The 23,031-nt window shown below is 48.9% G+C and overlaps 2 protein-coding genes across 2 annotated transcripts in view; one reads left to right on the top strand and one right to left on the bottom strand.

Moving 5' to 3' along the window:
- Window positions 1-23,031, top strand: part of LOC310768664 (guanylate-binding protein 1-like) — a 53,354-nt gene that overhangs the window by 15,477 nt on the left and 14,846 nt on the right. The gene's annotated exons all lie outside the window — the stretch shown is intronic.
- On the bottom strand, window positions 807-21,493 carry LOC310768148 (guanylate-binding protein 7-like). Its single transcript, XM_083625863.1, has 11 exons — window positions 21,283-21,493; window positions 20,197-20,324; window positions 19,420-19,529; window positions 18,629-18,828; window positions 17,417-17,662; window positions 8,677-8,751; window positions 7,545-7,660; window positions 5,775-5,987; window positions 4,850-4,952; window positions 2,885-3,078; window positions 807-1,724 (listed from the first exon to the last, which is right to left on the bottom strand). Exons 1-11 carry the CDS (start codon window positions 21,476-21,478, stop codon window positions 1,434-1,436), a joined length of 1,872 nt encoding a protein of 623 aa, XP_083481989.1. The 5' UTR covers window positions 21,479-21,493; the 3' UTR covers window positions 807-1,433.

Here is a 23,031-nt window from a genome sequence, read left to right as displayed (position 1 = left end):
AATGGGCCTCCTGTTTCCTAGGAAGCAGTTAACAGTCTCTGCAAACCAGCGAACATTTACCGTCTCCTAACAAGCTTGCTTGATGTACATATTCCTTTCCTTTCTCTGCTGTGCCATATTTCCCCCTTACCAAGAGGCAACAGGAACCAAATTTTGGCTTCACACAGGGCTCTGCTGGAATTTGAGAGCCCAAGATCCACCACTGCTGCTGTTTTCCCTTCTCCTCCTCATCACCCGCCTACGGAGGCACCTGTGTCACTCTGCCTATTGACAGGGCTGGGCCAGTCATCTACTTGTACAGCCTCAAATGCCTGATTATCAGCAATCAAGTTTCACATTTCATACAGTGAAAAAACTTCCCATCAATCCCTGAACAGCAAACAGTGAGTGACAGCCAGGCATTTTTTAGTACTCTGTGGTTTTGCCCAATTCCCCCCTTTTGCCCAGTTTTCTTGCCCATCCTCTGCTATTTCCCCTACATGTGCCATTTGTTGGCATCTGTCTGTCTCAAGAGACAATGGAGTGCACCTCCGGGGATGAGGTCAAGCTGCTGGAAAATCACAGCACTGGTTGTGGCTGCAGAGACCGGTAACTTAGCTGCTGCCTCCCGTGTTGTTTTTGCTACATTAGCAACACTGAAGTGACCTCTCCACGATGCAACCCTGGGCAGTGTGCATGAAGGTCCTGGGCTGCCCAGACGACAAGGCCCTGCTTCTCAGCCTCACTGATGTGGTCCAAAGGAAAGCATACATTTGGCACCAGCTTGACTGCAGGAGTTGCTGGAAGGAGGCATAAAGTCATAAGGCTATAAGCAGAAACCAGGCCATTTATTTTATTTATTTATTTTCTATACAGCTTTGCATGCCTGAAAAGAAATAGCATATAAGAAAACAAGTTGGACACAACAATTCACAGTTCTCTAGCCAGTTAGAAACTCAGATATATAAGCTGGGCGCCAAATGGCTCCTTAAAACAGTACATACAGCGGAAGAGATAAGACCGTCTTCTGCTCCCCCACTCTTCCCAGACAGGCATGTGATTTACACCAATCTCATCTGCAGCATCGGGGGCGGGAAATACTAACAGGTTACAGCCGCCAAAAACAGAATGTCTGCTTGCCATTTTGGGGCCAGGCAGCTCAAAGGTCATATTTTTCAATACAACTTTTTGGTTCCTGAAATTTGTTCTGATTGTGCAGATAAAATATTACAGAGAATTCTACAGGATGTTTAAAACAGGCAAGAGCTAAGGATCCCCAGGCATCCACCTTCACCTGGTCCCAAAGTGGCCAGTAACCAGGTGCAAAATGCACTTGGCGAATTTCAAACATGGATCTGTACATAACACTGCAATGAAGGTGTGGATGAGGTGATAAGATAGGGAAGTCAGCAGAAAACTAAGAACAACTAGCCCCATTTATTCCCATGCTGGAACTACATTTTCTTTGGTGTGCTCCTTACATTCTTGGGTGGGTTTTTACTCCTTGGTGTGCTTTTTACACTCTGTGGTGCACTTTCACTCCTTTGAGGATTTAGAGCACTGGAAAACATCTTGTACTGCATAACCTGTGTTCCCATAGCTGCAACAGTTGACAACAATTTTTCTATAGCAGACAGAACAAGGGCCACCTTGGAGTTATTACTTTCTTCTTTGAGACGTTGGATTTCATCTTCCATCTCACTGGCCCTCTGCTGAAATCCTTCCTTCAGCAGTTCCTCTTGTTCCTGGGAAGTTGAAAAGCACACAGAGACAGTTTAGTTGATGGATGGATAAGAAATGGGCAGCATCTATGAACAGGGATGGGATCAGGCCAGACCTGGACCACTTTGTGTGGCAGTTGTGTTTTCGTTGCCAACCAATGCATTTCCCCACTGCACTGTGTTGCCAAATGGCCTCCCATAAAACCAACTGTCTCCAAACTAGACCTGCTTTTTTATTTTGAGCATATAGGGATTTGTGCAAAATCTGATGTGGTTAAGAGCGACAGGAGCTAGGCTATGCGCAACACACAAAATTCAGCTTAATCCTGCTCTGTGTCCTCAGGCAAGCCAATCCCAGCTGGACCCATACCTTCACAGGTAAGAGCTACAAATATTAATGGACTCCCATCATCCATGACCACTGGCTGAGGCAGATGGGAGCTGGAGGCCACTAACATTTGGAGGGTACCATGCTGACTATTCCATCTGACTATACCATCTGTATGGGCAAAATTAGATCCTGACCCACCTCAAGGGGTTGTTGTAAGGAGAACAAAGGAACTGTATAAGAAGTTGTTTGAAGACTCAGGACAAGTACTGTAGAAACACCAGCTAACGTCTATCGAATATATGGAACCTAGGTTTTACCAAGCCACAGTGAGTCACTGAAAAGCTCCCAGACAGTGCAGCTTTCTTGCCTCATTCTGCACCATCCATCAGTGGCTGCTTGCCTGCAAGAGCATATTATGCCCATTTTAAAGCAGATTCCCTAAGTTAGGGATTTTCCAGGCACAAATCAAGGTGACGGCAATCACCTTTAAAGCATTAAATAATTTGTTCTTGATTTTGCTTGAAAGACATAGGGTTATGTGGCCTGTATAAAGAGGGTGATGATATATCCGGGAATATATGGTTTATGCTGAGACATTCAGAAGGGTAAAGGAGGCTGTCTGTGAACTAGATTTGGCCTTGAATGGAGGAAGAGTTCTGCTTCTAAGCATCATCCTAAGGAGAAAGCAGGAGCAGGGGAAATGGGACCCTCCAGATTTTTCTGGTCCATGAGCACTGGCCATACTGACTGGGAAAGATGAGAGTTGGCTCCAGCCACATCTGGAGGACCACAGACCTGGCCTGAATATTGAATCTTCCAGGGGGACGGCTGCATCTGACTCAGCTCTCTTTACCTTGAGTTTATGCCGTATCATCTTTTCTGTTTCCTCTTCCATCAACTTCTTCTCTTTCTCCATCTTCTCCTTCAACAGCCGGAGCTGTTCATCGTGGCTTCGCTTCTCATCCTCCATCATTTGCTTCAGTCTGGCCTGCTCCTGCTCCAACAGCTTCTGCTGCAGCTGGGCTGCTTCGGCCTGAGCGCGCTGGGCTGGGGGCCAGCGAAGGAAAAGAGACAACATGAATACTGAGGGGGCTGCCATCCCCTGCCGCCATCTCCCCTTCACCCTGTGTTCTGTTCAATGTTCTCTCCTTGCCTGAAGATGAGAATACTACACCTGTCGCTATGCCATTCTGCAAAAAGGTACCACAACTGTAACCCTTCCCTGGGAACTCAGAGCCCAGCCAGAGAAGGCCAGGACCTTTACTTTCTAATACATATAATTTATAACATACCGTATTTTTCGCTCTATAACACGCACCTGACCATAACACGCACATCGTTTTTAGAGGAGGAAAACAAGGGAAAAAACATTCTGAATGAAACAGTGGATGTATCATTTTTGTGCTTCATGCTGTGGCCACAGACATGTGATCTGATGGTGAATTTGGGGTGACCCAATGCAAAAATCCTGAGAATTCCTGTGGATCCATGCTTTGTAACCACGTTTTTGCACCATTGCAGCCCCAGGCAACAGTGGGTGCGTGATTTTTCTGATGCAGGCTGTAGCCATGGACATGCTATGTGATCTGATGGTGAATTTGGGGTGATCCAATGCAAAGATCCTGAGAATCCCTGTAGATCCATGCTTTGTAACCACATTTTTGCACCATTGCAGCCCCAGGCAACAGTGGGTGCGTGATTTTTTTTGGTGCAGGCTGTAGCCATGGACATGCTATGTGATCTGATGGTGAATTTGGGGTGACCCAATGCAAAGATCCTGAGAATCCCTGTGGATCCATGCTTTGTAACCACGTTTTTGCACCATTGCAGCCCCAGGCAACAGTGGGTGCGTGATTTTTGGGGGGCAGGCTGTAGCCATGGACATGCTATGTGATCTGATGGTGAATTTGGGGTGACCCAATGCAAAGATCCTGAGGATCCATGTGGATCCATGCTTTTTAACCACGTTTTTGCACCATTGCAGCCCCAGGCAACAGTGGGTGCGTGATTTTGGGGGGGCAGGCTGTAGCCATGGACATGCTATGTGATCTGATGGTGAATTTGGGGTGACCCAATGCAAAGATCCTGAGGATCCATGTGGATCCATGCTTTTTAACCACGTTTTTGCACCATTGCAGCCCCAGGCAACAGTGGGTGCGTGATTTTGGGGGGGCAGGCTGTAGCCATGGACATGCTATGTGATCTGATGGTGAATTTGGGGTGACCCAATGCAAAGATCCTGAGGATTACTATGCTTTGTAACCACATTTTAAGTGGGGAGCGAAGGAAAAACAGAAGGGACATGAGGGGTTGTGCAGAGAAGCAGCTGGCTAGGAATGCAGGAGAGGGATTTAACGGGAGGGAGAAAAGAAAGGCAAAAGTTCCCCCCCCCCAAGCCAGCCATCTCTCTCTCTCTCTCTCTCTCTCTGTCTCTCTCTCCCCCCCTCTCTCCCCCCCTCCCCCCCTCTCTCCCTCTCCCCCAGCAGCACCGGAGCACAGAGACGACACTCTGCTTTCCCCTCTGCTTGCCTGGAGGGGAGGGGCTTTCCCTGCTCTTTGTTCCGTTTCAGCAAACACAGCAAGGAAACAGACGGGTGGGCAGTAAGACCCTGAGGCAGAATGCAGGAAAGGAGCCACTTCCTCTTTTCAGGTTTCCCTTCTCCGTGAAGCGCGATTTGATTTTTGCCTGATTTTTCGGCTCCAGGGACCACACATTCGCTCAATAACACGCACAGACATTTCCGCTTCCTTTTTAGGAGAAAAAATCTGCGTGTTATAGAGGGAAAAATACGGTATACTCATTGCCTTAGATATGCACCTTCAATTTCCTTCTGTTTGTCGGTCAGGGCGTGGTCCATCTGAAGGAGAGAGTTTGCCACCGTCTGCTTGGATTTCAGGAATTCTTCAAGAGCTTTGTCTGCCTGATAACACATTGAGAGCAAAAGTTATTCATTTTACAGTATAATGGGGGGACAGACGAGATTATATATTGTGATTAAGGGCAAAAATTGGTGTATAGTAAATTAATAATTGTATTAATTTTTGTAATAATTGTATTAATTAATTAATCTTAATGAGGTGCTGAGAAATTGATAATAGTGGTCCCTAATCCCTCTCTTATGGTGTTGGAGGAAACTCTTGAGAGTCCCATGGACTGAAGAAGATCAAACCTCTCCATTCTGAAGGAAATCAGCCCTGAGTGCTCACTGGAAGGACAGACCCTGAAGCTGAGGCTCCAATACTTTGGCCACCTCATGAGAAGAGAAGACTCCCTGGAAAAGACCCTGATGTTGGGAAAGATGGAGGGCACAAGGAGAAGGGGACGACAGAGGATGAGATGGTTGGACAGTGTTCTCGAAGCTACCAGCATGAGTTTGACCAAACTGCGGGAGGCAGTGAAAGTCAGGAATGCCTGGTGTGCTATGGTCCAGGGGGTCACGAAGAGTCGGACTCGACTAAACGACTAAACAACCTCTCACATAGCCTAGAAGACAAAGTTCTCTTTTAAACTATTTTATGTAAACCACTTTAATATATTTTTCATTGAACAGAGTTTATTCATTTTGGTAAGTAGACGAACAAACTAATTCACTTTGAATCAAGCCCTATTGAATTCAGTGGGGCTTACTCCCAAGAAAATATTCACAGTATTGCACTCCAGGTCTAAAGTTTGGATCTGTCCTCAGTCAGTATAAGAATGCTCATTCTTTGGATATCACAGAAATGCTGGCTTCCTGCCCTACCTGAATTCCTTTCTCAGGTACCAAGTTATATTTCTTCTCTATTTTGTCCCGTTTCTCCAGATAACGCTGGTAGCCACCAGGCACAGAGTAAATTCCCATCCGGAGCTCATCTTCTAGCTCCTGGGAAAGATCCGTCAGCACGGCAAAGCAGCGGTCAAAAGACGCCTGCTCATTCTTCCTGCAGAACTCTTCCTTTTTCTGCTTCAGCTCTTGCTACGAGAGACAGAAAATTAGCAGAAAGATGATCTGTTAATAATGATGAAAAGCTTTTCCTCTTCAGTGGAAAGACTTATTGAGAAGGCCACATCAAAACTGCACTACAAATTTCAATTGACTTTACTGTCCCCACTCCCACCGAAAATCGTGGGAACTGGCTACGACACCAATGATCTAGAACAGCTGCATTTCTAAAATGTAGGCCAGTTTAAATTGTCTGGCTCCACCCTTCCTAAAGTTAAAAACTAAGTGTGTACCCAATCAAATTGCAACCCTACCCGTCTTCTGGGATATGTGTTTGTCTTCCATTTCATCTGGAGAATGTGTCTTTCACAGGTAACTAAGCGAGCAATCCTGCAGCAAGATGCTCCACGATGAACGGGCTAAGATCCAGCGGATCTCTGGCTGAGCCAGGAAGTTCCCCGCACAACCAAGCTATGCTGGCTTAGCTCCCTCATGCTCGGTTCATTCGGGGATACACCAGAGTATCCCCCTGATCCTGGTTCAGCCATGACTCACATCTCAAGCTGGCCTAAAGCCTGAAAAGGGGGCATTTAAGGGGCATGGTGGGGGCAGGACCGGGAGGGGGGGGAATCCTAAGTCTATTCTGCTCAGTCATATGACCTGGAAACCCAATGAAAACTCAGAGGGCCGAGGGGATGGTGCAGTTCAAACACTTATTTTAAAGGTTTGTTCTACCTCTGCCAGGCTTAGGATTGCTAGGCAAGCAGTAGCTCAATGGCTGAATGGAGTTTGGTGTATAACTTTACACCAGCTTAACTTACACCAGCCTGCTTTATGCCACCTTTCTATGTTCCTTTTTGCCTTTGGATAACAAGAGGCTGTCTCCATTCTGAAGTGAGATTTTTAGAAAACCGTGCGAATTTTGGAAGGCCCTCCTAAGATGTGATGCTCAGAGCTAAGCTAGGTAAGTGTTTACAGTGGTACCTCAGGTTAAGAACTTAATTCGTTCTGGAGGTCCGTTCTTAACCTGAAATTGTTCTTAACCTGAGGTACCACTTTAGCTAATGGGGCCTCCTGCTGCCACCGCACAATTTCTGTTCTCATCCTGAAGCAAAGTCCTTAACCCGAGATACTATTTTTGGGTTAGCGGAGTCTGTAACCTGAAGCATCTGTAACCTGAAGCATCTGTAACCTGAGGTACCACTGTATTCTGCTAAGTTTTATTTATTTTTTCCAGATCTTATTTTCTTCTAAATGTTTCCTTCAGCCAATTAACATTTATGTAGGAACACAGGAAGCTCCCTTGTCAGACCAGTATTGTCTATCCTTGGGGCAGCTCAGCCAGTAGAGCATCAGACTCTTAATCCTGTCTCATGTTGAGCAACCACGTTGAGCCCCATGTTGGGTAAAAATATTCCTGTATTGCAGAGGTTGGACTAAAGGACCCTCGTGGCCCCTTCCAACTGTACAATTCTATGACTCTTTCTGCACTGACTGGCAGCAGTTCAACACAACTTCAGGCAGAGGAGACTCCCTGATATGCCACGCTGGCAGAGGTGTGTTTTTTTAAAAAAAAGAGAACAGATTTACCTCAAGCTTCTCTTGTGATTTTTTTACCAACTCATCGCCAAAGGCACGGGCCATGAAGATGCCAGTGGCTTCCCTCTCACACTCGGCGTGCACCGCCAGCAGCTCATTGACAGCAGCTCATTGACGGAGCCCGTGGGCAGGTGGCCCCACAGCTGCAGGATACACACTGTGCTGACAATGAGGTATGATTGGGCTGCTTCCAGTTTTGGCAAGAACCAGAAGTACGGAAGGCAATAATACATATGTAGCATAGAGGTAAAGGTAAAGGGACCCCTGACCATTAGGTCCAGTCTTGACCGACTCTGGGGTTGCGGCGCTCATATCGCTTTAATGGCCAAGGGGGCTGGCGTACAGCTTCCAGGTCATGTGGCCAGCATGACTAAGCTGCTTCTGGCGAACCAGAGCAGCACACGGAAACGCTGTTTACGTTCCCGCCAGAGCGGTACCTATTTATCTACTTGCACGTTGACGTGTTTTCGAACTGCTAGGTTGGCAGGAGCAGGGATCGAGCAATGGGAGCTCACCCCATCGTGGGGATTTGAACCACCGACCTTCTGATCTGCAAGTTCTAGGATCTGTGGTTTAACCCACAGCGCCACCCGCGTCCTGTAGCATAGAGAGGTAATAATAATTAGGACTGTGATGTGGGTGCAGGGCAGAGAATAGTAATCTCTGCTTTTTAAGCATTCCCAAGTGCTTCCTTCATATTTCAGGTTATTTTCTACAGGCATGAGGGCTACAACATTACTTTTAAAAACATGTCTTCTCTGCCTCTTGTTTTGTGCAGAATATCTATTTCTTTTCTTTTATGAGAACAGTGGATGGTGTGTCCACAGTTATAGTACAAACGTTTGAAAGATGTTTGACTCGGGATACATTTCCTTGACGTACAAAAGTTAAGCGGGATGGGCATCCCTGTTCTGCCATTTCTGATTTGGTGACGTGGCCCAACTCTTCCCTCTTCAGTGCTTCAGAACCTGGTGAAGACCTACGTCAATGCTATCAACAGCGGGGGTTTGCCCTGCTTGGAGAATGCCGTGCTGGCCCTGGCAGAGATCGAGAACGCAGCAGCTGTGCGTGATGCCATTTCCTGTTACGAAGAGCGGATGGGGCAGCGGTTGAACCTGCCCACAGGCTCCGTCAATGAGCTGCTGGCGGTACACGCAGAGTGTGAGAGGGAAGCCACTGGCATCTTCATGGCCCGTGCCTTTGGCGATGAGTTGGTAAAAAAATCACAAGAGAAGCTTAAGGTAAATCTGTTCTCTTTTTTTTAAAAAAAACACCTCTGCCCCAAGGGTAGACAATACTGGTCTGACTCTGTACTAGGGAGCTTCTTGTCTTCCTACATAAATGTTAATTGGCTGAAGGAAACATTTAGAAGAAAACAAGATCAGGAAAAAATAAATAAAACTTAGCAGAATAAACGCTTACCTAGCATAGCTCTGAGCATCACAGCTAGGAGGGTCCTCCAAAACTCTTCAGAATGGAGACAGCCTCTTGTTATCCAAAGGCAAAAAGGAACATAGAAAGGTGGCATAAAGCAGGCCAGTTGAAATATACTCAGAGTCGCAAAGTGATTTCATGCTCTTTATTCAGCTCATAGTGGTGAGGAGGAATGAATGAATATCCCCTCAAAGTATCTGCTTTATATACATTATTTACACAATGGGCTGCACATGATTGGCTAATTCCGGAATTCTACTGTAAGCCAATCAGGTTGTGGATTCACTTCTATCTGGAGCATGATTGGGTGGTTCCTGCCAACCAATCATACTGCTGCATTGTTCTAGGACCAATCAGACTGCTGCATTCTGAATCCTATTGTTCTAGGACCAATCAGACTGCTGCCTTTTGGATCCTATTGTTCTAGGACCAATCAGACTGCTGCAGTTTGGATCCTATTCAACTCAGTACATAACACCCCTCCCCTCTAAGTTCCAGTCCTGCCCGGGAGGTCGCATTCATAGTCCTCAAGGTACGCCGGCGGCCTACGTGTGCGTTGCGGCCTGGGGTGTTCCCTGGTCCGGGGTTCAGGTTCTGGCTCGTGTTCCAAGGATGCTGGCTGTGATGGGGCTGTATGGTCTGGCGCAACCAGCTCGCTCAGTCGTGGTTCTGGTTCCAGTGTCCTTTCGGCCTCATGGGTCCTCTCTGTATTTACTGATTCTGCCTCTCCTGCTTGCCCCTCCTGCTCTATGGACCTCACTGCCCCACTGTTCCCTTGGGACTCCTCTGACCTGTCCTCCTCCTCCTGGTTTTCTCCCGGGAATCGTCGCCGTATCTGGTCGCAGTGGCGGCGCCAGCATTGCCCCCCATCTGTTAGCACCTCGTACGACACGGGGCCAGTGACCCTGGTGACTGTGGCGGGTACCCATGCAGGGCCTGCCCCAAAATTCTTTGCGTACACTGGGTCCTGGGCCTCGAAGGTCCGGGGGTTCCTGCCTTCCCCCACCACTACCTCATCCTGAGCTCTATCGGGGTGAAGGCGGTCCAATCTGATTGCAAGGCGCCGACCCATTAGTAGTTCAGCGGGGCTCCGGCCAGTCGTTGAGCTGGGGGTGCTGTGCTGTGCTAGAAGGAATGTGGCAAGGCGGTACTCCCAATCCCCTTGCGTCATGCGGCGAAGGGTGTCCTTGGTGGTCCGCACCATGCGTTCTGCTTGGCCATTGGTGGCAGGGTGGAATGGCGCTGAACGGATGTGGCGGATGGCGTTCTGCGCTGTGAAGGTTTGGAATTCTCCTGACGTAAATGCAGTCCCGTTGTCTGAGACGAGAGTGTCAGGGAGCCCGTGGGTTGCAAACAGCCTGCGTAGTACCCGGATGGCTGCGGACGTAGAAGTGGACGGTACCAGTGCGACTTCCAGCCATTTGGTGTAGGAGTCCACCACTATGAAGAATGTTTTCCCCTGAAAGGGGCCAGCAAAGTCCACATGCAGGCGTGACCATGGTGCTCGGGCGGACTCCCAGGACTGGACTGGGGCCCTTGGGGGATCTGGGCGGGATTCTTGGCAGGCCTGGCAGTGTTTGACCCAGGCCTCTATCTCTCCGTCGATCCCCGGCCACCACACATAACTCCTGGCAAGGGCCTTCATTCTTACTACCCCTGGGTGTGTCTCGTGTAGGGCTGTGAGGACCCTTTTGCGGAGGGGCTGGGGAACAACGACCCTGCTTCCCCATAACAGGCACCCCTTGTGGGCCGACAGTTCATGTTTGCGGGTTGTGTAGCCGGCGAATTCTGGCCCGGGGCTGCTGCTGGGCCATCCCCTCCACACCCAGTCCAGGACCCGGGAGATGACCCTATCTTTCTTGGAATGGTGTGCAACTTCTTGTGCCTGAATGGGGCGCTCGGGAAGCAGCTCCAGGCTCATAACCTCTTGTGCAGGTGCTGGGTCGGGGCCTGTTTCCGGTAGTGGTAGCCTGCTGAGGGCGTCCGCATGGCCCATCGCCTTCCCAGGGCGGTGAATCAGTGCATACTGGTAGCTGGCAAGGAAAATTGACCACCTGAGGACACGCGGAGACAGCACTTGGGGGGTCTGCTTTTCGGGGGCAAACAAGCCAAGCAACGGCTTGTGGTCAGTCACCACGGTGAAGGGCCGCCCGTACAAGAAATCATGGAATTTTTTTACTCCCTTCACTATTGCCAGACCCTCCTTGTCGATTTGCGAGTAGTTCCGCTCGGTTTCGTTGAGTGTCTGGGAAAAGTATGCCACCGGTACCTCTCTTCCATCCGGGAGTTGGTGTCCCAGGACAGCGCCAATGCCATAGGGTGAGGCGTCGCATGCTAGCACCACCGGCAGCCTCTCGTCGAAGTGTGCCAAGACCGAGTTTGAGACAAGCAAGTCCTTGACTGCCTGGAATGCGGCCTCCTGGCGCTGGCCCCACACCCAAGGGGCCCGCTTGTCCAGGAGTCTGTGTAGGGGCTCCGCTACTGCTGCCTTGTGGGGAAGGAAGGAATGGTAAAAGTTCAATAGTCCCAAGAAGGCCTGAAGTTCAGTCTTGTTCTTGGGCGCTGGGGCATCACAAATGGCCCGTACCTTGTCTCCAGTCGGGTGGACCCCTTCTGCGTCCACCATAAATCCCAGAAAGTCCACCTGAGGCACTCCTAGTAGACATTTTTCCCGCTTCACCTTGAGACCTGCCGTCTGGAAACGGTGCAGAACGGTGCGGAGGCGGTCCTCAAACTCCTCGGGTGTGGGCCCAGCAATCAACACATCATCGAAGAAGGGGGTGACGCCAGGAATCCCTTTAAGGAGAGAGTCCATTAGATTCTGGAATATGCCTGGTGCCACGCTGACACCGAATTGCAGCCGCTTTACCCTGAACGCTCCTCTGTGCGTCACAATCGTCTGTGCCTCTGCTGTGGCCTCATCTACTGGCAGCTGTTGATATGCTTGGGCCAGGTCCAGCTTCCCAAAAATTTTCGACCCAGCCAGGGTAGCAAGGACATGGCTGACCACTGGCACTGGGTATGCATGGGCCGTGAGGGCCTTGTTTATGGTACATTTGTAGTCTGCGCAGATGCGGACCGAACCATTAGGCTTGACGGGTGTGACGATTGGGGTTTCCCAGGGGGCATTAGGCACCGGCTCCAGCACTCCTTGCTCCACGAGTCGGTCCAATTCCTCGTCTATACGGGGTTTCAGGGCGAACGGGACCCGACGGGCCTTGAGCCTGACCGGTCGTACTGCGGGGTCAAGCTGTAGAGCAATGGGGGGGCCCGTATACTGTCCCAATTTCCCATCGAAAACCCCCGGAAATTCCTTGCATATGGCATCCACGTCCACTTGTAAGGTAGTGTGGTTCACCCCGGTGACGGCTAGCCCCAGTGGTCCAAACCATGCCAATCCCAGTAAGCTAATGTAGGGGCCCTTGACCACAAGCAAGTCCAGTTGCCGCGTCCGCCCTCGGTACTGCACCCTGAAGGTCCCCACCCCCATTGTGGGGACCTTACGTTTCTGGAAGTCCCGGAGGGTGAATGGGGCCGGCCTGAGTTTGGGACCCCCAGTAGGACACAGTTTCCTTAAGGTCCTTGCCGAGATTATGGATAGAGTTGAACCCGTGTCAAGCTCCATGCGGCATGGGGCCCCCTCTATCTGTACCTCTACATAAATTTTCTCTACGTTGGGGTGGGGCAACTGGTATACCTGGAAGTCCGTGAGCTCCGTCGAGTTGCCTTGGTGCGTTGGGCCCCGGGACCTGGGGCTCTTGGATTGGTCATCTGATGCCTGGCGTCGGGTGGGCCGAGCCCGACACACCCGGGCGATGTGTCCCAATTTTCTGCACTGCCTGCACTCTGCGTTGCGGAAACGGCAGGTCCTCCTCTCGTGACTTTCTCCACAGCTTGCGCAGTTCCCTCCTTCTCGTCGAGGCAGCTGTGGTATGTGGGCTGCTTGAGTGCGCTGCTGTACTCTGTGCACCTCCTCCCTGTTGGATCCTGAGTCGTCGGTGAGGTCTTCGTGGTGGACCCTCGGTTGGGACGGCTGGCTCGGCCGTGCCTCTTGCGTCGACCTCTCGGCAGCTTCCGTTGCCAGGGCCTCCTCCAGAGCAACCTGGAACGTTAGGTTCTTCTTAGCGTAGAGGCGTCGTTGCAGCTTCTCATCCTTCAGGCCACCGACGAGGCGGTCACGAAGCATGTTCTCCAGCTCTGAGAAGTTGCAGAACCGGGCAGCTTGGCGGAGAGAGGTCACAAACCCAGTTATGGTTTCCCCAGGGGCTTGCCGCTTTGCGTAGAAGGCATTTCGACGAGCCACCACTGAGGGCTGTGGCGAAAAGTGCCCCTTCAGCTGTTCCATTATTGTTTTGTATGGAACAGTAGCAACATCTTCAGGTGCAAGGAGAGCCCGGGCGATTTCAAACGTCTCCTCTCCGCAGACGCTGAAGAATATTGCCCTCTTCTTGGCGTCTTCTTCATCGGTGACCCCTTTGGCTTCTAGGAGGAAGGTGAAACGGGAGGCGTACGCTTCCCAGTCTCCAGATGCTGGGTTGAACGGTGAGAAGCTGTTGTCGGTTGCCATTCTGAGTTCCTTGTGTCCCGGAGCTGAAGCCTGGATACACGGTGCGAGGCAGCGGTGCGGCAGGTGGCGGTGCTGCGGTGCTGTGTGTGGCAGTCAGCTCAGCGGGATCCCACCTTCGTCGCCAGTGAAATATACTCAGAGTCGCAAAGTGATTTCATGCTCTTTATTCAGCTCATAGTGGTGAGGAGGAATGAATGAATATCCCCTCAAAGTATCTGCTTTATATACATTATTTACACAATGGGCTGCACATGATTGGCTAATTCCGGAATTCTACTGTAAGCCAATCAGGTTGTGGATTCACTTCTATCTGGAGCATGATTGGGTGGTTCCTGCCAACCAATCATACTGCTGCATTGTTCTAGGACCAATCAGACTGCTGCATTCTGAATCCTATTGTTCTAGGACCAATCAGACTGCTGCCTTTTGGATCCTATTGTTCTAGGACCAATCAGACTGCTGCAGTTTGGATCCTATTCAACTCAGTACATAACACCAGTGTAAGTTAAGCTGGTGTGAAGTTATACACAAACTCCATTCAGCCATTGAGCTACTGCTTTCATAGCAATCCTAAGCCTGGCAGAGGGAGAACAAACCTTTAAAATAAGTGTTTGAACTGCACCATCCCCTTGGCCATCTGAGTTTTCATTGGGTTTCCAGGTCACATGACTGAGCAGAATAGGCTTAGGACCCCCCTCCCGGTCCTGCCCCCACCATGCCCCTTAAATGCCCCCTTTTCAGGCTTTAGGCCAGCTCAAGATGTGAGTCATGGCTGAACCAGGATCTGGGGGAAACTCTAGTGTATCCCCGACTGAACCGAGCATGAGGGAGCTAAGCCAGCATAGCCTGCTTGTGGGGGGAACTTCCTGGCTCAGCCAGAGATCCGCTGGATCCTAGCCCGTTAATTGTGGAGCATCTTGCTGAAGGATTGCTCGCTTAGTTACCTGTGAAAGACACATTCTCCAGATGAAATGGAAGACAAACACATATCCCAGAACTGGCCCCAAGTTTAATGTGCTCGACACTTTACAGCTTACATAGGTTCTTCTTTGTTTTGTGCACAAGTTTACTTTCACTGCTTGCTGAGCTACTATTCCCAGCACCCAAGCAAACTACAGTTCCCATTATTCTTGTGGTGTGTGTGTGTGTGTGTGTGTGTGTGTGTGGAACTCATGTGCTTTAAAGCTATGATGGGGATGTGACAAATGTTTCATTGAGTTCAGTGGGGTTTCCCAGTGACCTGCGCCTTAAGCCTTGGCACCTGTTGTTTTTTGTCTCTGAATCATTGCCCGCTCTTTCCTCAGGTTTCCGTTTGGGTGCCACGGTGCAGGGGCTCACGAAGGGCATCTGGATGTGGTGCCTCCCTCACCCCCACAGGCCTGACCTCACACTGCTGTTGCTGGACACAGAAGGGTTGGGTGATGTGCAGAAGGTGAGCTGGGGGAGATGGCAGCTGGCATGACAGCGGAAGACTAGCCCTTTCAAAAGAGCCTTGTGACAAAATATGCTGACCTGGTGTTAAGAATACCACAACACACACAGTAACTAGCTGTAAAGTAACATAACATTATATATAATTGTCATATCAAAAAATTGCAAAGCACAGTTCCTGGTGGCAATAACATATCATGTTACTATTAACCTTCTATATGTTTTTATTGTCATAACATCTAAGGATAGTCAAGTCCAAAGATTGTCAAGTCCAACGATTACAACATACAGTTCCTGTGGGAAACAACACACTGATATCTTCCTTCTGGATTGTCCTATGTCTTCAGAGTGTAACAAACTTAGTAACAATAAGGCAGCTGATGAAAGACCAGTTCTCATGATACACCCTTGTTTCGCCCATTGGGCTTCTTCAGTGACAAGGTTTCCAGGAGATTTTCCAGGAGGTTTTTTTCAGCCGAAATAGTCCATAGGAATGCAGAAGTTGCCAGTCAGAGGCATTTGTGTTGTGGTATTCTGAAGATGATTTATGTAATGAGGCAATTGTGTTGTGTGTTGACCTGGTATTAATGGCAATGGCGTCTACCAGAGAGGTGCCAGAACTGAGTTCCGGTGAGTTCTGGCTGAACCCCCCCCCCCCGGTGGTAACTGATATTATATTTCTGTTTCAGGGAAACACACAGAATGACTCGTGGATCTTTGCCCTGGCCATTCTTCTCAGCAGCACCCTGGTGTACAACAGCATGGGCACCATTGATCAAAATGCGCTGGAGAACCTGCAGTATCCTTTTGGGGCATCAGAAATCCCAGCTGGCCTTGCACGCTTGGCCTGGCGGAACTAGGAGGAGGCAGTTGTAGGTCGTCCCCCTAGGGGTTTCACTCCATGGGAGGGGGTGCAGGCAGGAACTCCAGAAGGCAGGAAATCAGGAATTGGCCTTAAGGTGTAAAAATGAGAGATGCCAGCCCCTTGCCACAAAACCCTGCCGTAATTACAATTGCAATACAGTCGTATCTTGGTTGCCGAATGCCTTGGAACTCATGCTTTTCGGTTCCCGGACGATCGAAAACCGGAAGTGAATGTTCCGATTTTCAGAAGCCAAACGTCCGGCACAGCTTCCGATTGGCTGCAGGAGCTTCCTGCAGCCAATCAGAAGCTGCACTTTGGTTTCTGAACGTTTTGGAAGTTGAACAGTCTTCCAGAACGGATTCCGTTTGACTTCCAAGGTACGACTATATGTGGTCTTTCTTTAAATGTATCCCGAGTCAAACATCTTTCAAACGTTTGTGCTATAACTGGGGCATGTCATCCACTGTACCTGCAGATTTCTCATAAAAGAAATAGATATTCTGCACAAAACAAGAGGCAGAGAAGACATGTTTTTAAAAGGAATGTTCTAGCCCTCATGCCTGTAGAAAATAACCTGAAATATGAAGGAAGCACTTGGGAATGCTTAAAAAGCAGAGATTACTATTCTCTGCCCTGCACCCACATCTCATTCCTAATTATTATTACCTCTCTATGCTACATATGTATTATTGCCTTCCGTACTTCTGGTTCTTGCCAAAACTGGAAGCAGCCCAATCCATAACTCATTATCAGCACAGTGTGTAGCCTCCAGTCCTGGAGCCACACTGTGATAAGTATGAAACAGCACAACTGGACTCAGAACCCAGCTCAGAACCAATATTTTATTGAATACAAGAAATAAAACATCAACAAAACAAAGAACAAAGCCCCTATATTAGCGGCACCATGGGGAATTAACTCTGCAGAAATAGGCATGGAAGTGTTTCGGTCTATTAATTCTCAATAAGTAAAAGGGGGAGGGGGTGAACAGGCTTTTTAGTAGCCAAATGTCATGGGTTCAAGTCCTTGCTTGCTGCAGAAGCATAATAAATGATGTATGCGTTTAAAACAATGCATACAATGTTGCTTTCTGCACAAATGACGCAACCAAATTTCTCTGAAAGTAGAATTTGGGTTTCATCACAGAATCGTTACTGTATTTTATTCTGTGTATATAGTTTTCAAAATAAATTCTAGCTAAATGATGTTCAGCAGGCAATCAAGTGAGCAGCTTACATGCAATTCAGCCTGCACGTGAACAAAGAAATCGTCAAACTGCAGAGCAAGGACAAACTAAAGCATTTTCTACAGTCAGGTGGGTCACTATTGGTTTCTGATGTCACCTGATCCCTTCTTGGCTGGTAGCTGAGTAACACCATTCACCTCAAGCTGACAGCTTCCTACACCCCCAAACTGCTCTGGAGGAAAAAGCCCCCCATCCATGGGGTTCCCAGACTGAGACCAGTTATTAGTATTATTAGAACGGCACTGGGTAAAACTAATTACTCGAATCAGAATGGTTCTCTACCCACCAACCCCAGCCTACAATCTTTCAAAAATGTTCCCTACTTCTCCCTGTCACAACTTGGCCTCCTGGAACTGTCTTGGGTCGTGATGTCTCCCAGATGTGTTGGCAGAAACGAGCCACCGGCTCCAAGAAATCTTCCTCCAAATCCTCTTCTTCCAGTTCCTCCAGCCGGGACAACTTTTTCCTGCTAGCTGGGCGGTCAAAGGTGAAACATTTCCGCGAAGGAAAGAATCTGCGGATGCACGACCTGGGCATGTTGCACCTCTGGATTTGCTCACTATTACCTGGGGGAGAAGTGTGAGTACACAAGACAATCGGTTACTATCGCCAAATTCCACAGAAAATGTGCCAACCATCTCCCTGGTGGAGCAAACTCACCTGGTTACCTGTAAACATTCAAGTCTCCATGCCAACTCAACTGACACCTGAGGTCCCAAGGCTTGCTGTAAACTGAGTTAGGATATTGCTCTCTGTTTCAGCACTGCAATGTTATGGCCTTACTCTGAGTACAGTGGTACCTTGGGTTAAGTACTTAATTCGTTCTGGAGGTCCGTTCTTAACCTGAAACTGTTCTTAACCTGAAGCACCACTTTAGCTAATGGGGCCTCCCGCTGCTGCTGCTGTGCCGCCACGGTGCAATTTCTGTTCTCATCCTGAAGCAAAGTTCTTAACCCGAGGTACTATTTCTGGGTTAGCAGAGTCTGTAACCTGAAGCGTCTGTAACCTGAAGCGTCTGTAACACGAGGTACCACTGTATATATTTCCCTCTTCATAGTGCACTTACAGCTCGCATGTGTATATTTGAGATTAGCAGGTAAGACTCCCATGTCACAGGAGTTTCAGGGAGCCTAGTCCAACTGTACAAGCAACTTAGCTTGGTATTATGAGGTTTTTCACAATTTTGTGGCTTTTAGCTTTTACAGTTTGGGTTTCAACATTGTAATTGTTGTAGGGCATTTGTAAACCTCCCTGGGAGCACAATTGAGGATTGGCATGAAGAGTTATTAGTAATGCAGTCTGCAGCCAGAGACAGGTGCCTCAGGAACCGGTGTGATATATCTCTGTGTCTTGCTCCATGTAGCACAGGGGAAATCACTTCAACCTCTTTAGCCCTCAGTGGCTATGTGACTGGATACATTCACCCACCTGAATATTAGGCCTTTTTGACTTAGATCATTTGTGCACCTCTCAACTAACGGTATCCTCTCTCCACCTCAGACACTGCATTTCCCCCCTTGCAGTTACTGTACCTGTCTGCAGTCTCAAGGCATTCTCCAGGTACCCGTCCTCAGTTACAGGGTATCCATCTATCTCCAGCTGTAGTGTGAAATCCCGCACTGCCCAGATGAAGTCTGGGAAGAAACGGACAAATTCGGCAGAGTTCTCCTCCTCTTCATCTTCCCCGGAGGAAGCTTTGGCTTTAATCCTTTTTGTCAGCTCAGTGACGTAGCTGGGGAGTGCTAAGGAAAACAATTCCAGGGCTGGTTTGGGGCCTGTTTGAACCTGCAGTTGTGGGCTGGCCGGAAATGATGATACAGCTTTTGAGCAGAGAGATTTACACTACAGAAAGACCACATATACTCGTACCTTGGAAGTCAAACGGAATCCGTTCTGGAAGACTGTTCAACTTCCAAAACGTTCAGAAACCAAAGTGCAGCTTCTGATTGGCTGCAGGAAGCTCCTGCAGCCAATCGGAAGCTGTGCCGGACGTTTGGCTTCTGAAAATCGATCGAAAACCGGAACATTCACTTCCGGTTTTCAATCGCCCGGGAACCGAAAAGCATGAGTTCCAAGGCATTCGGCAACCAAGATACGACTGTATTGCAATTGTACTTAAGGCAGGGTTTTGTGGCAAGGGGCTGGCATCTCTCATTTTTACACCTTAAGGCCAATTCCTGATTTCATGCCTTCTGGAGTTCCTGCCTGCACCCCCTCCCATGGAGTGAAACCCCTAGGGGGACAACCTACAACTGCCTCTTCCTAGATCCGCCAGGCCAAGCGTGCAAGGCCAGCTGGGATTTCTGATGCCCCAAAAGGATACTGCAGGTTCTCCAGCGCATTTTGATCAATGGTGCCTATGCTGTTGTACACCAGGGTGCTGCTGAGCAGAATGGCCAGGGCAAAGATCCACGAGTCATTCTGTGTGTTTCCCTGAAACAGAAATATAATATCAGTTACCACTGGGGGGGGGGTTCAGCCAGAACTCACCGGAACTCAGTTCTGGCACCTCTCTGGTAGACGCCATTGCCATTAATACCAGGTCAACACACAGCACAATTGCCTCATTACATAAATCATGTTCAGAATACCACAACACAAACACCTCTGACTGGCAACTTCTGCATTCCTATGGACTATTTCGGCTGAAAAAAACCTGGAAAAACTCCTGGAAACCTTGTCACTGAAGAAGCCCAATGGGCGAAACAAGGGTGTATCCTGAGAACTGGTCTTTCATCAGCTGCCTTATTGTTACTAAGTCTGTTACACTCTGAAGACATAGGACAATGCAGAAGGAAGATATCAGTATGTTGTTTCCCACAGGAACTGTACGTTGTAATCTTTGGACTTGACTATCCTTAGATGTTATGACAATAAAAACATATAGAAGGTTAATAGTAACATGATATGTTATTGCCACCAGGAACTGTGCTTTGCAATTTTTTGATATGACAATTATATATAATGTTATGTTACTTTACAGCTAGTTACTGTGTGTGTTGTGGTATTCTTAACACCAGGTCAGCATATTTTGTCACAAGGCTCTTTTGAAAGGGCTAGTCTTCCGCTGTCATGCCAGCTGCCATCTCCCCCAGCTCACCTTCTGCACATCACCCAACCCTTCTGTGTCCAGCAACAGCAGTGTGAGGTCAGGCCTGTGGGGGTGAGGGAGGCACCACATCCAGATGCCCTTCGTGAGCCCCTGCACCGTGGCACCCAAACAGAAACCTGAGGAAAGAGCGGGCAATGATTCAGAGACAAAAAACAACAGGTGCCAAGGCTTAAGGCGCAGGTCACTGGGAAACCCCACTGAACTCAATGAAACATTTGTCACATCCCCATCATAGCTTTAAAGCACATGAGTTCCACACACACCACAAGAATAATGGGAACTGTAGTTTGCTTGGGTGCTGGGAATAGTAGCTCAGCAAGCAGTGAAAGAAAACTTGTGCACAAAACAAAGAAGAACCTATGTAAGCTGTAAAGTGTCGAGCACATTAAACTTGGGGCTAGGATGCGGAAGAACAGAGTTGGAATCCACACGGGGAGACATTGGGCTAGTTCAGGGGTCAGCAACCTTTTTAGCCATGGGCCAGTCCACCGTCCCTCAGACCATGTGGTGGGCCAGACTATATTTTGAAGGGGGGAAAATGAACGAATTCCTATGTCCCACAAATAACCCAGAGATGCATTTAAAATAAAAGGACACATTCTACTCGTGTAAAAACACGCTGATTTCCGGACTGTCCGCAGGCCAGACTGAGAAGGAGATTGGGCCGTAGGCCTTAGGTTGCCTACCCTAGTTGCTGTCTCTCAGCTGAACCTATCTCACAGGGTTTCTGTGAGCCTAAACTGTATATGGGGAAAACTGAATACCACCTGGAGCTCCTTGGAGGAAACGTGGGGTATATATATACGTAATAAAAAATAACCTGCCATATTTGCGGAGCCTCCTGTGAATTCTGCTGAGTGGGGACCCCTGACTCAAAGTCCTATCTCCCCTCTGGTTCTATATAAATATTAATTTACTCCTCTTCCTCCATGCTTCTCCCCAGGCTAGGCAGAAAGCCCAGGGGCTCTGATACCCTGTTCCAGACACACCAGACTCCACTGCCTTCCTCCTCATACGGCTACTAGACTCCAGCCCTTCCCTTGAGTAACAGGAAATATTCATGAAGCCAATCACCTTTTCTCTTGCCGGCAAGCCTGTTCATGAGGTAGGACTTGCCAGTGCGGTACAACCCCGCAATGGCCACCACCACCACCGGCTGGCGGATCCTGGCAAGCACCTCTGCAGCCTGCCGGTTTACCAGAAGCTTCCCGTCTGGCATGTTCTCAATTAGGCAAACAGGAGCCTCCATGTGGACCCGCCCTGGGGCCATCGTGGAAAAGATGATGGGTCTGCAAAAGGAAAACAGGAGCTCACAACATAGTGGAAACTCAAGTGTGTGTCTGCCTATTAGTGAGTCTGTGTTTCCCAAACTTGGGTCTCCAGCTGTTTTGGGACTACAGTTCCCATCATCCCTGACCACTGGTCCTGCTAGCTAGGGATGATGGGAGTTGTAGTCCAATTCAATTCAAGTGTCTCTCTGCCTGTGAGCGAGTGAATGAGTGAAACCTGACTGGAAAAGGAGTTCAAGAAGGGCACAAATCACGATTCAGCTTCACCTCACTGGGATCCCAGATATCTTCTGGCACCTGAAAGTTACCCAGTTCGACATTCTCAGGATAGTTGTGACAAGTCTACATCTGTCCTAGATGCTGTCATTTTTCTTTCATGCACACCTGGAAATAGACTTTGTCCATGCTGTCACCATTCCCCCCCCCCACCACACCTATGGTTTTCATTTTATCGGAACTGATGTGAAGCCGGCAGAACTGCCCCCCCCATTTAAGAATACATTCTGGCGTGCTGACATTTTAATTCCTACCCCTCCCGTGCTTCTGTTGCAAGAGCCACGTATTATTTATACTATCGGCAAAAGTTCTCTTCTCCCTCGCTTTCCATGAACCCATTCAAACTTTTCCCAATGGTTATTATTCCCTAAATCAGGTGCACATCTACAATGGGACCCTGTCCACTCTGGCAGTTTCCTTAATTGTTTAAGAGGGGGAAATATGGCACAGCAGAGAAAGGAAAGGAATACGTACGTCAAGCAAGCTTGTTAGGAGACGGTAAATGTCACAGTTCTTCCTCCAGGAACAGCTTCCTTATGAGGACTCCTAGGGCCAGAGGGTGGGGCAAGGCAGGTGGAAGGAGGCCTTGCCTAATGAAGTCTCTCCCCTCACAGTTCTTCCTCCAGGACCAGCTCCCTTATGAGGACTCCTAGGGCCGGAGGGTGGGGCAAGGCAGGTGGAAGGAGGCCTTGCCTGATGAAGTCTCTCCCCTCACAGTTCTTCCTCCAGGACCAGCTCCCTTATGAGGAGACCCAGGGCCGGAGGGTGGGGCAAGGCAGGTGGAAGGAGGCCTTGCCTGATGAAGTCTCTCCCCTCACCAGGTTTACTTCCAGGTTTTCGGTGTTCAGGAACCAAAACGTTCCAAAACAGAGGCATTTGGGAACCGAGGTTTGACTGTATCTTTCCCGTAAGGCTGTGGCAAATATTACAGCCAAGAACAGAACCAACCAGATCCCATGCCCAGCAAAGTGGAAACACAGAAAACCAGCAGCCATTTAACATCATCTCCTTCATGTCCACTGAACTCTCAACTGTGGAGTTAGCACTTTTGCAAGTGCCTCACATGATGTTTCTTCTGGTCTTGCAAGGAATTCTTTACCAGATTTACGCTGGAGGACCTTCTGTTGACAGAATGATGCCTCCCTCTGTCTGCAATAGATAGGGAGGGTCCCTGACCATGGCTCTTTTCTCTGGTGAAAACCACATTTATTTTGAGTTTGTGTGTTTCCCCTCATTTTCTAGTTTCCCCCTCATCTTC

Source organism: Podarcis filfolensis, assembly GCF_964270895.1.
Source record: "Podarcis filfolensis genome assembly, chromosome: 8".
Taxonomy (NCBI): Eukaryota; Metazoa; Chordata; class Lepidosauria; order Squamata; family Lacertidae; genus Podarcis; species Podarcis filfolensis.
This window is presented reverse-complemented; position numbering and strand designations above follow the sequence as displayed.

Excerpts from the sequence above, each read along its gene's own strand:
- LOC310768148 (XM_083625863.1), bottom strand. The coding sequence starts at position 21,478 with ATGGCCCCAGGGCGGGTCCACATGGAGGCTCCTGTTTGCCTAATTGAG. Across the intron at positions 20,325-21,282 it reads GCTTGCCGGCAAGAGAAAAG|GTTTCTGTTTGGGTGCCACG; the intron begins GTGATTGGCTTC and ends CTCTTTCCTCAG. Across the intron at positions 18,829-19,419 it reads AATGCGCTGGAGAACCTGCA|CTACGTCACTGAGCTGACAA; the intron begins GTATCCTTTTGG and ends AGCACTCCCCAG.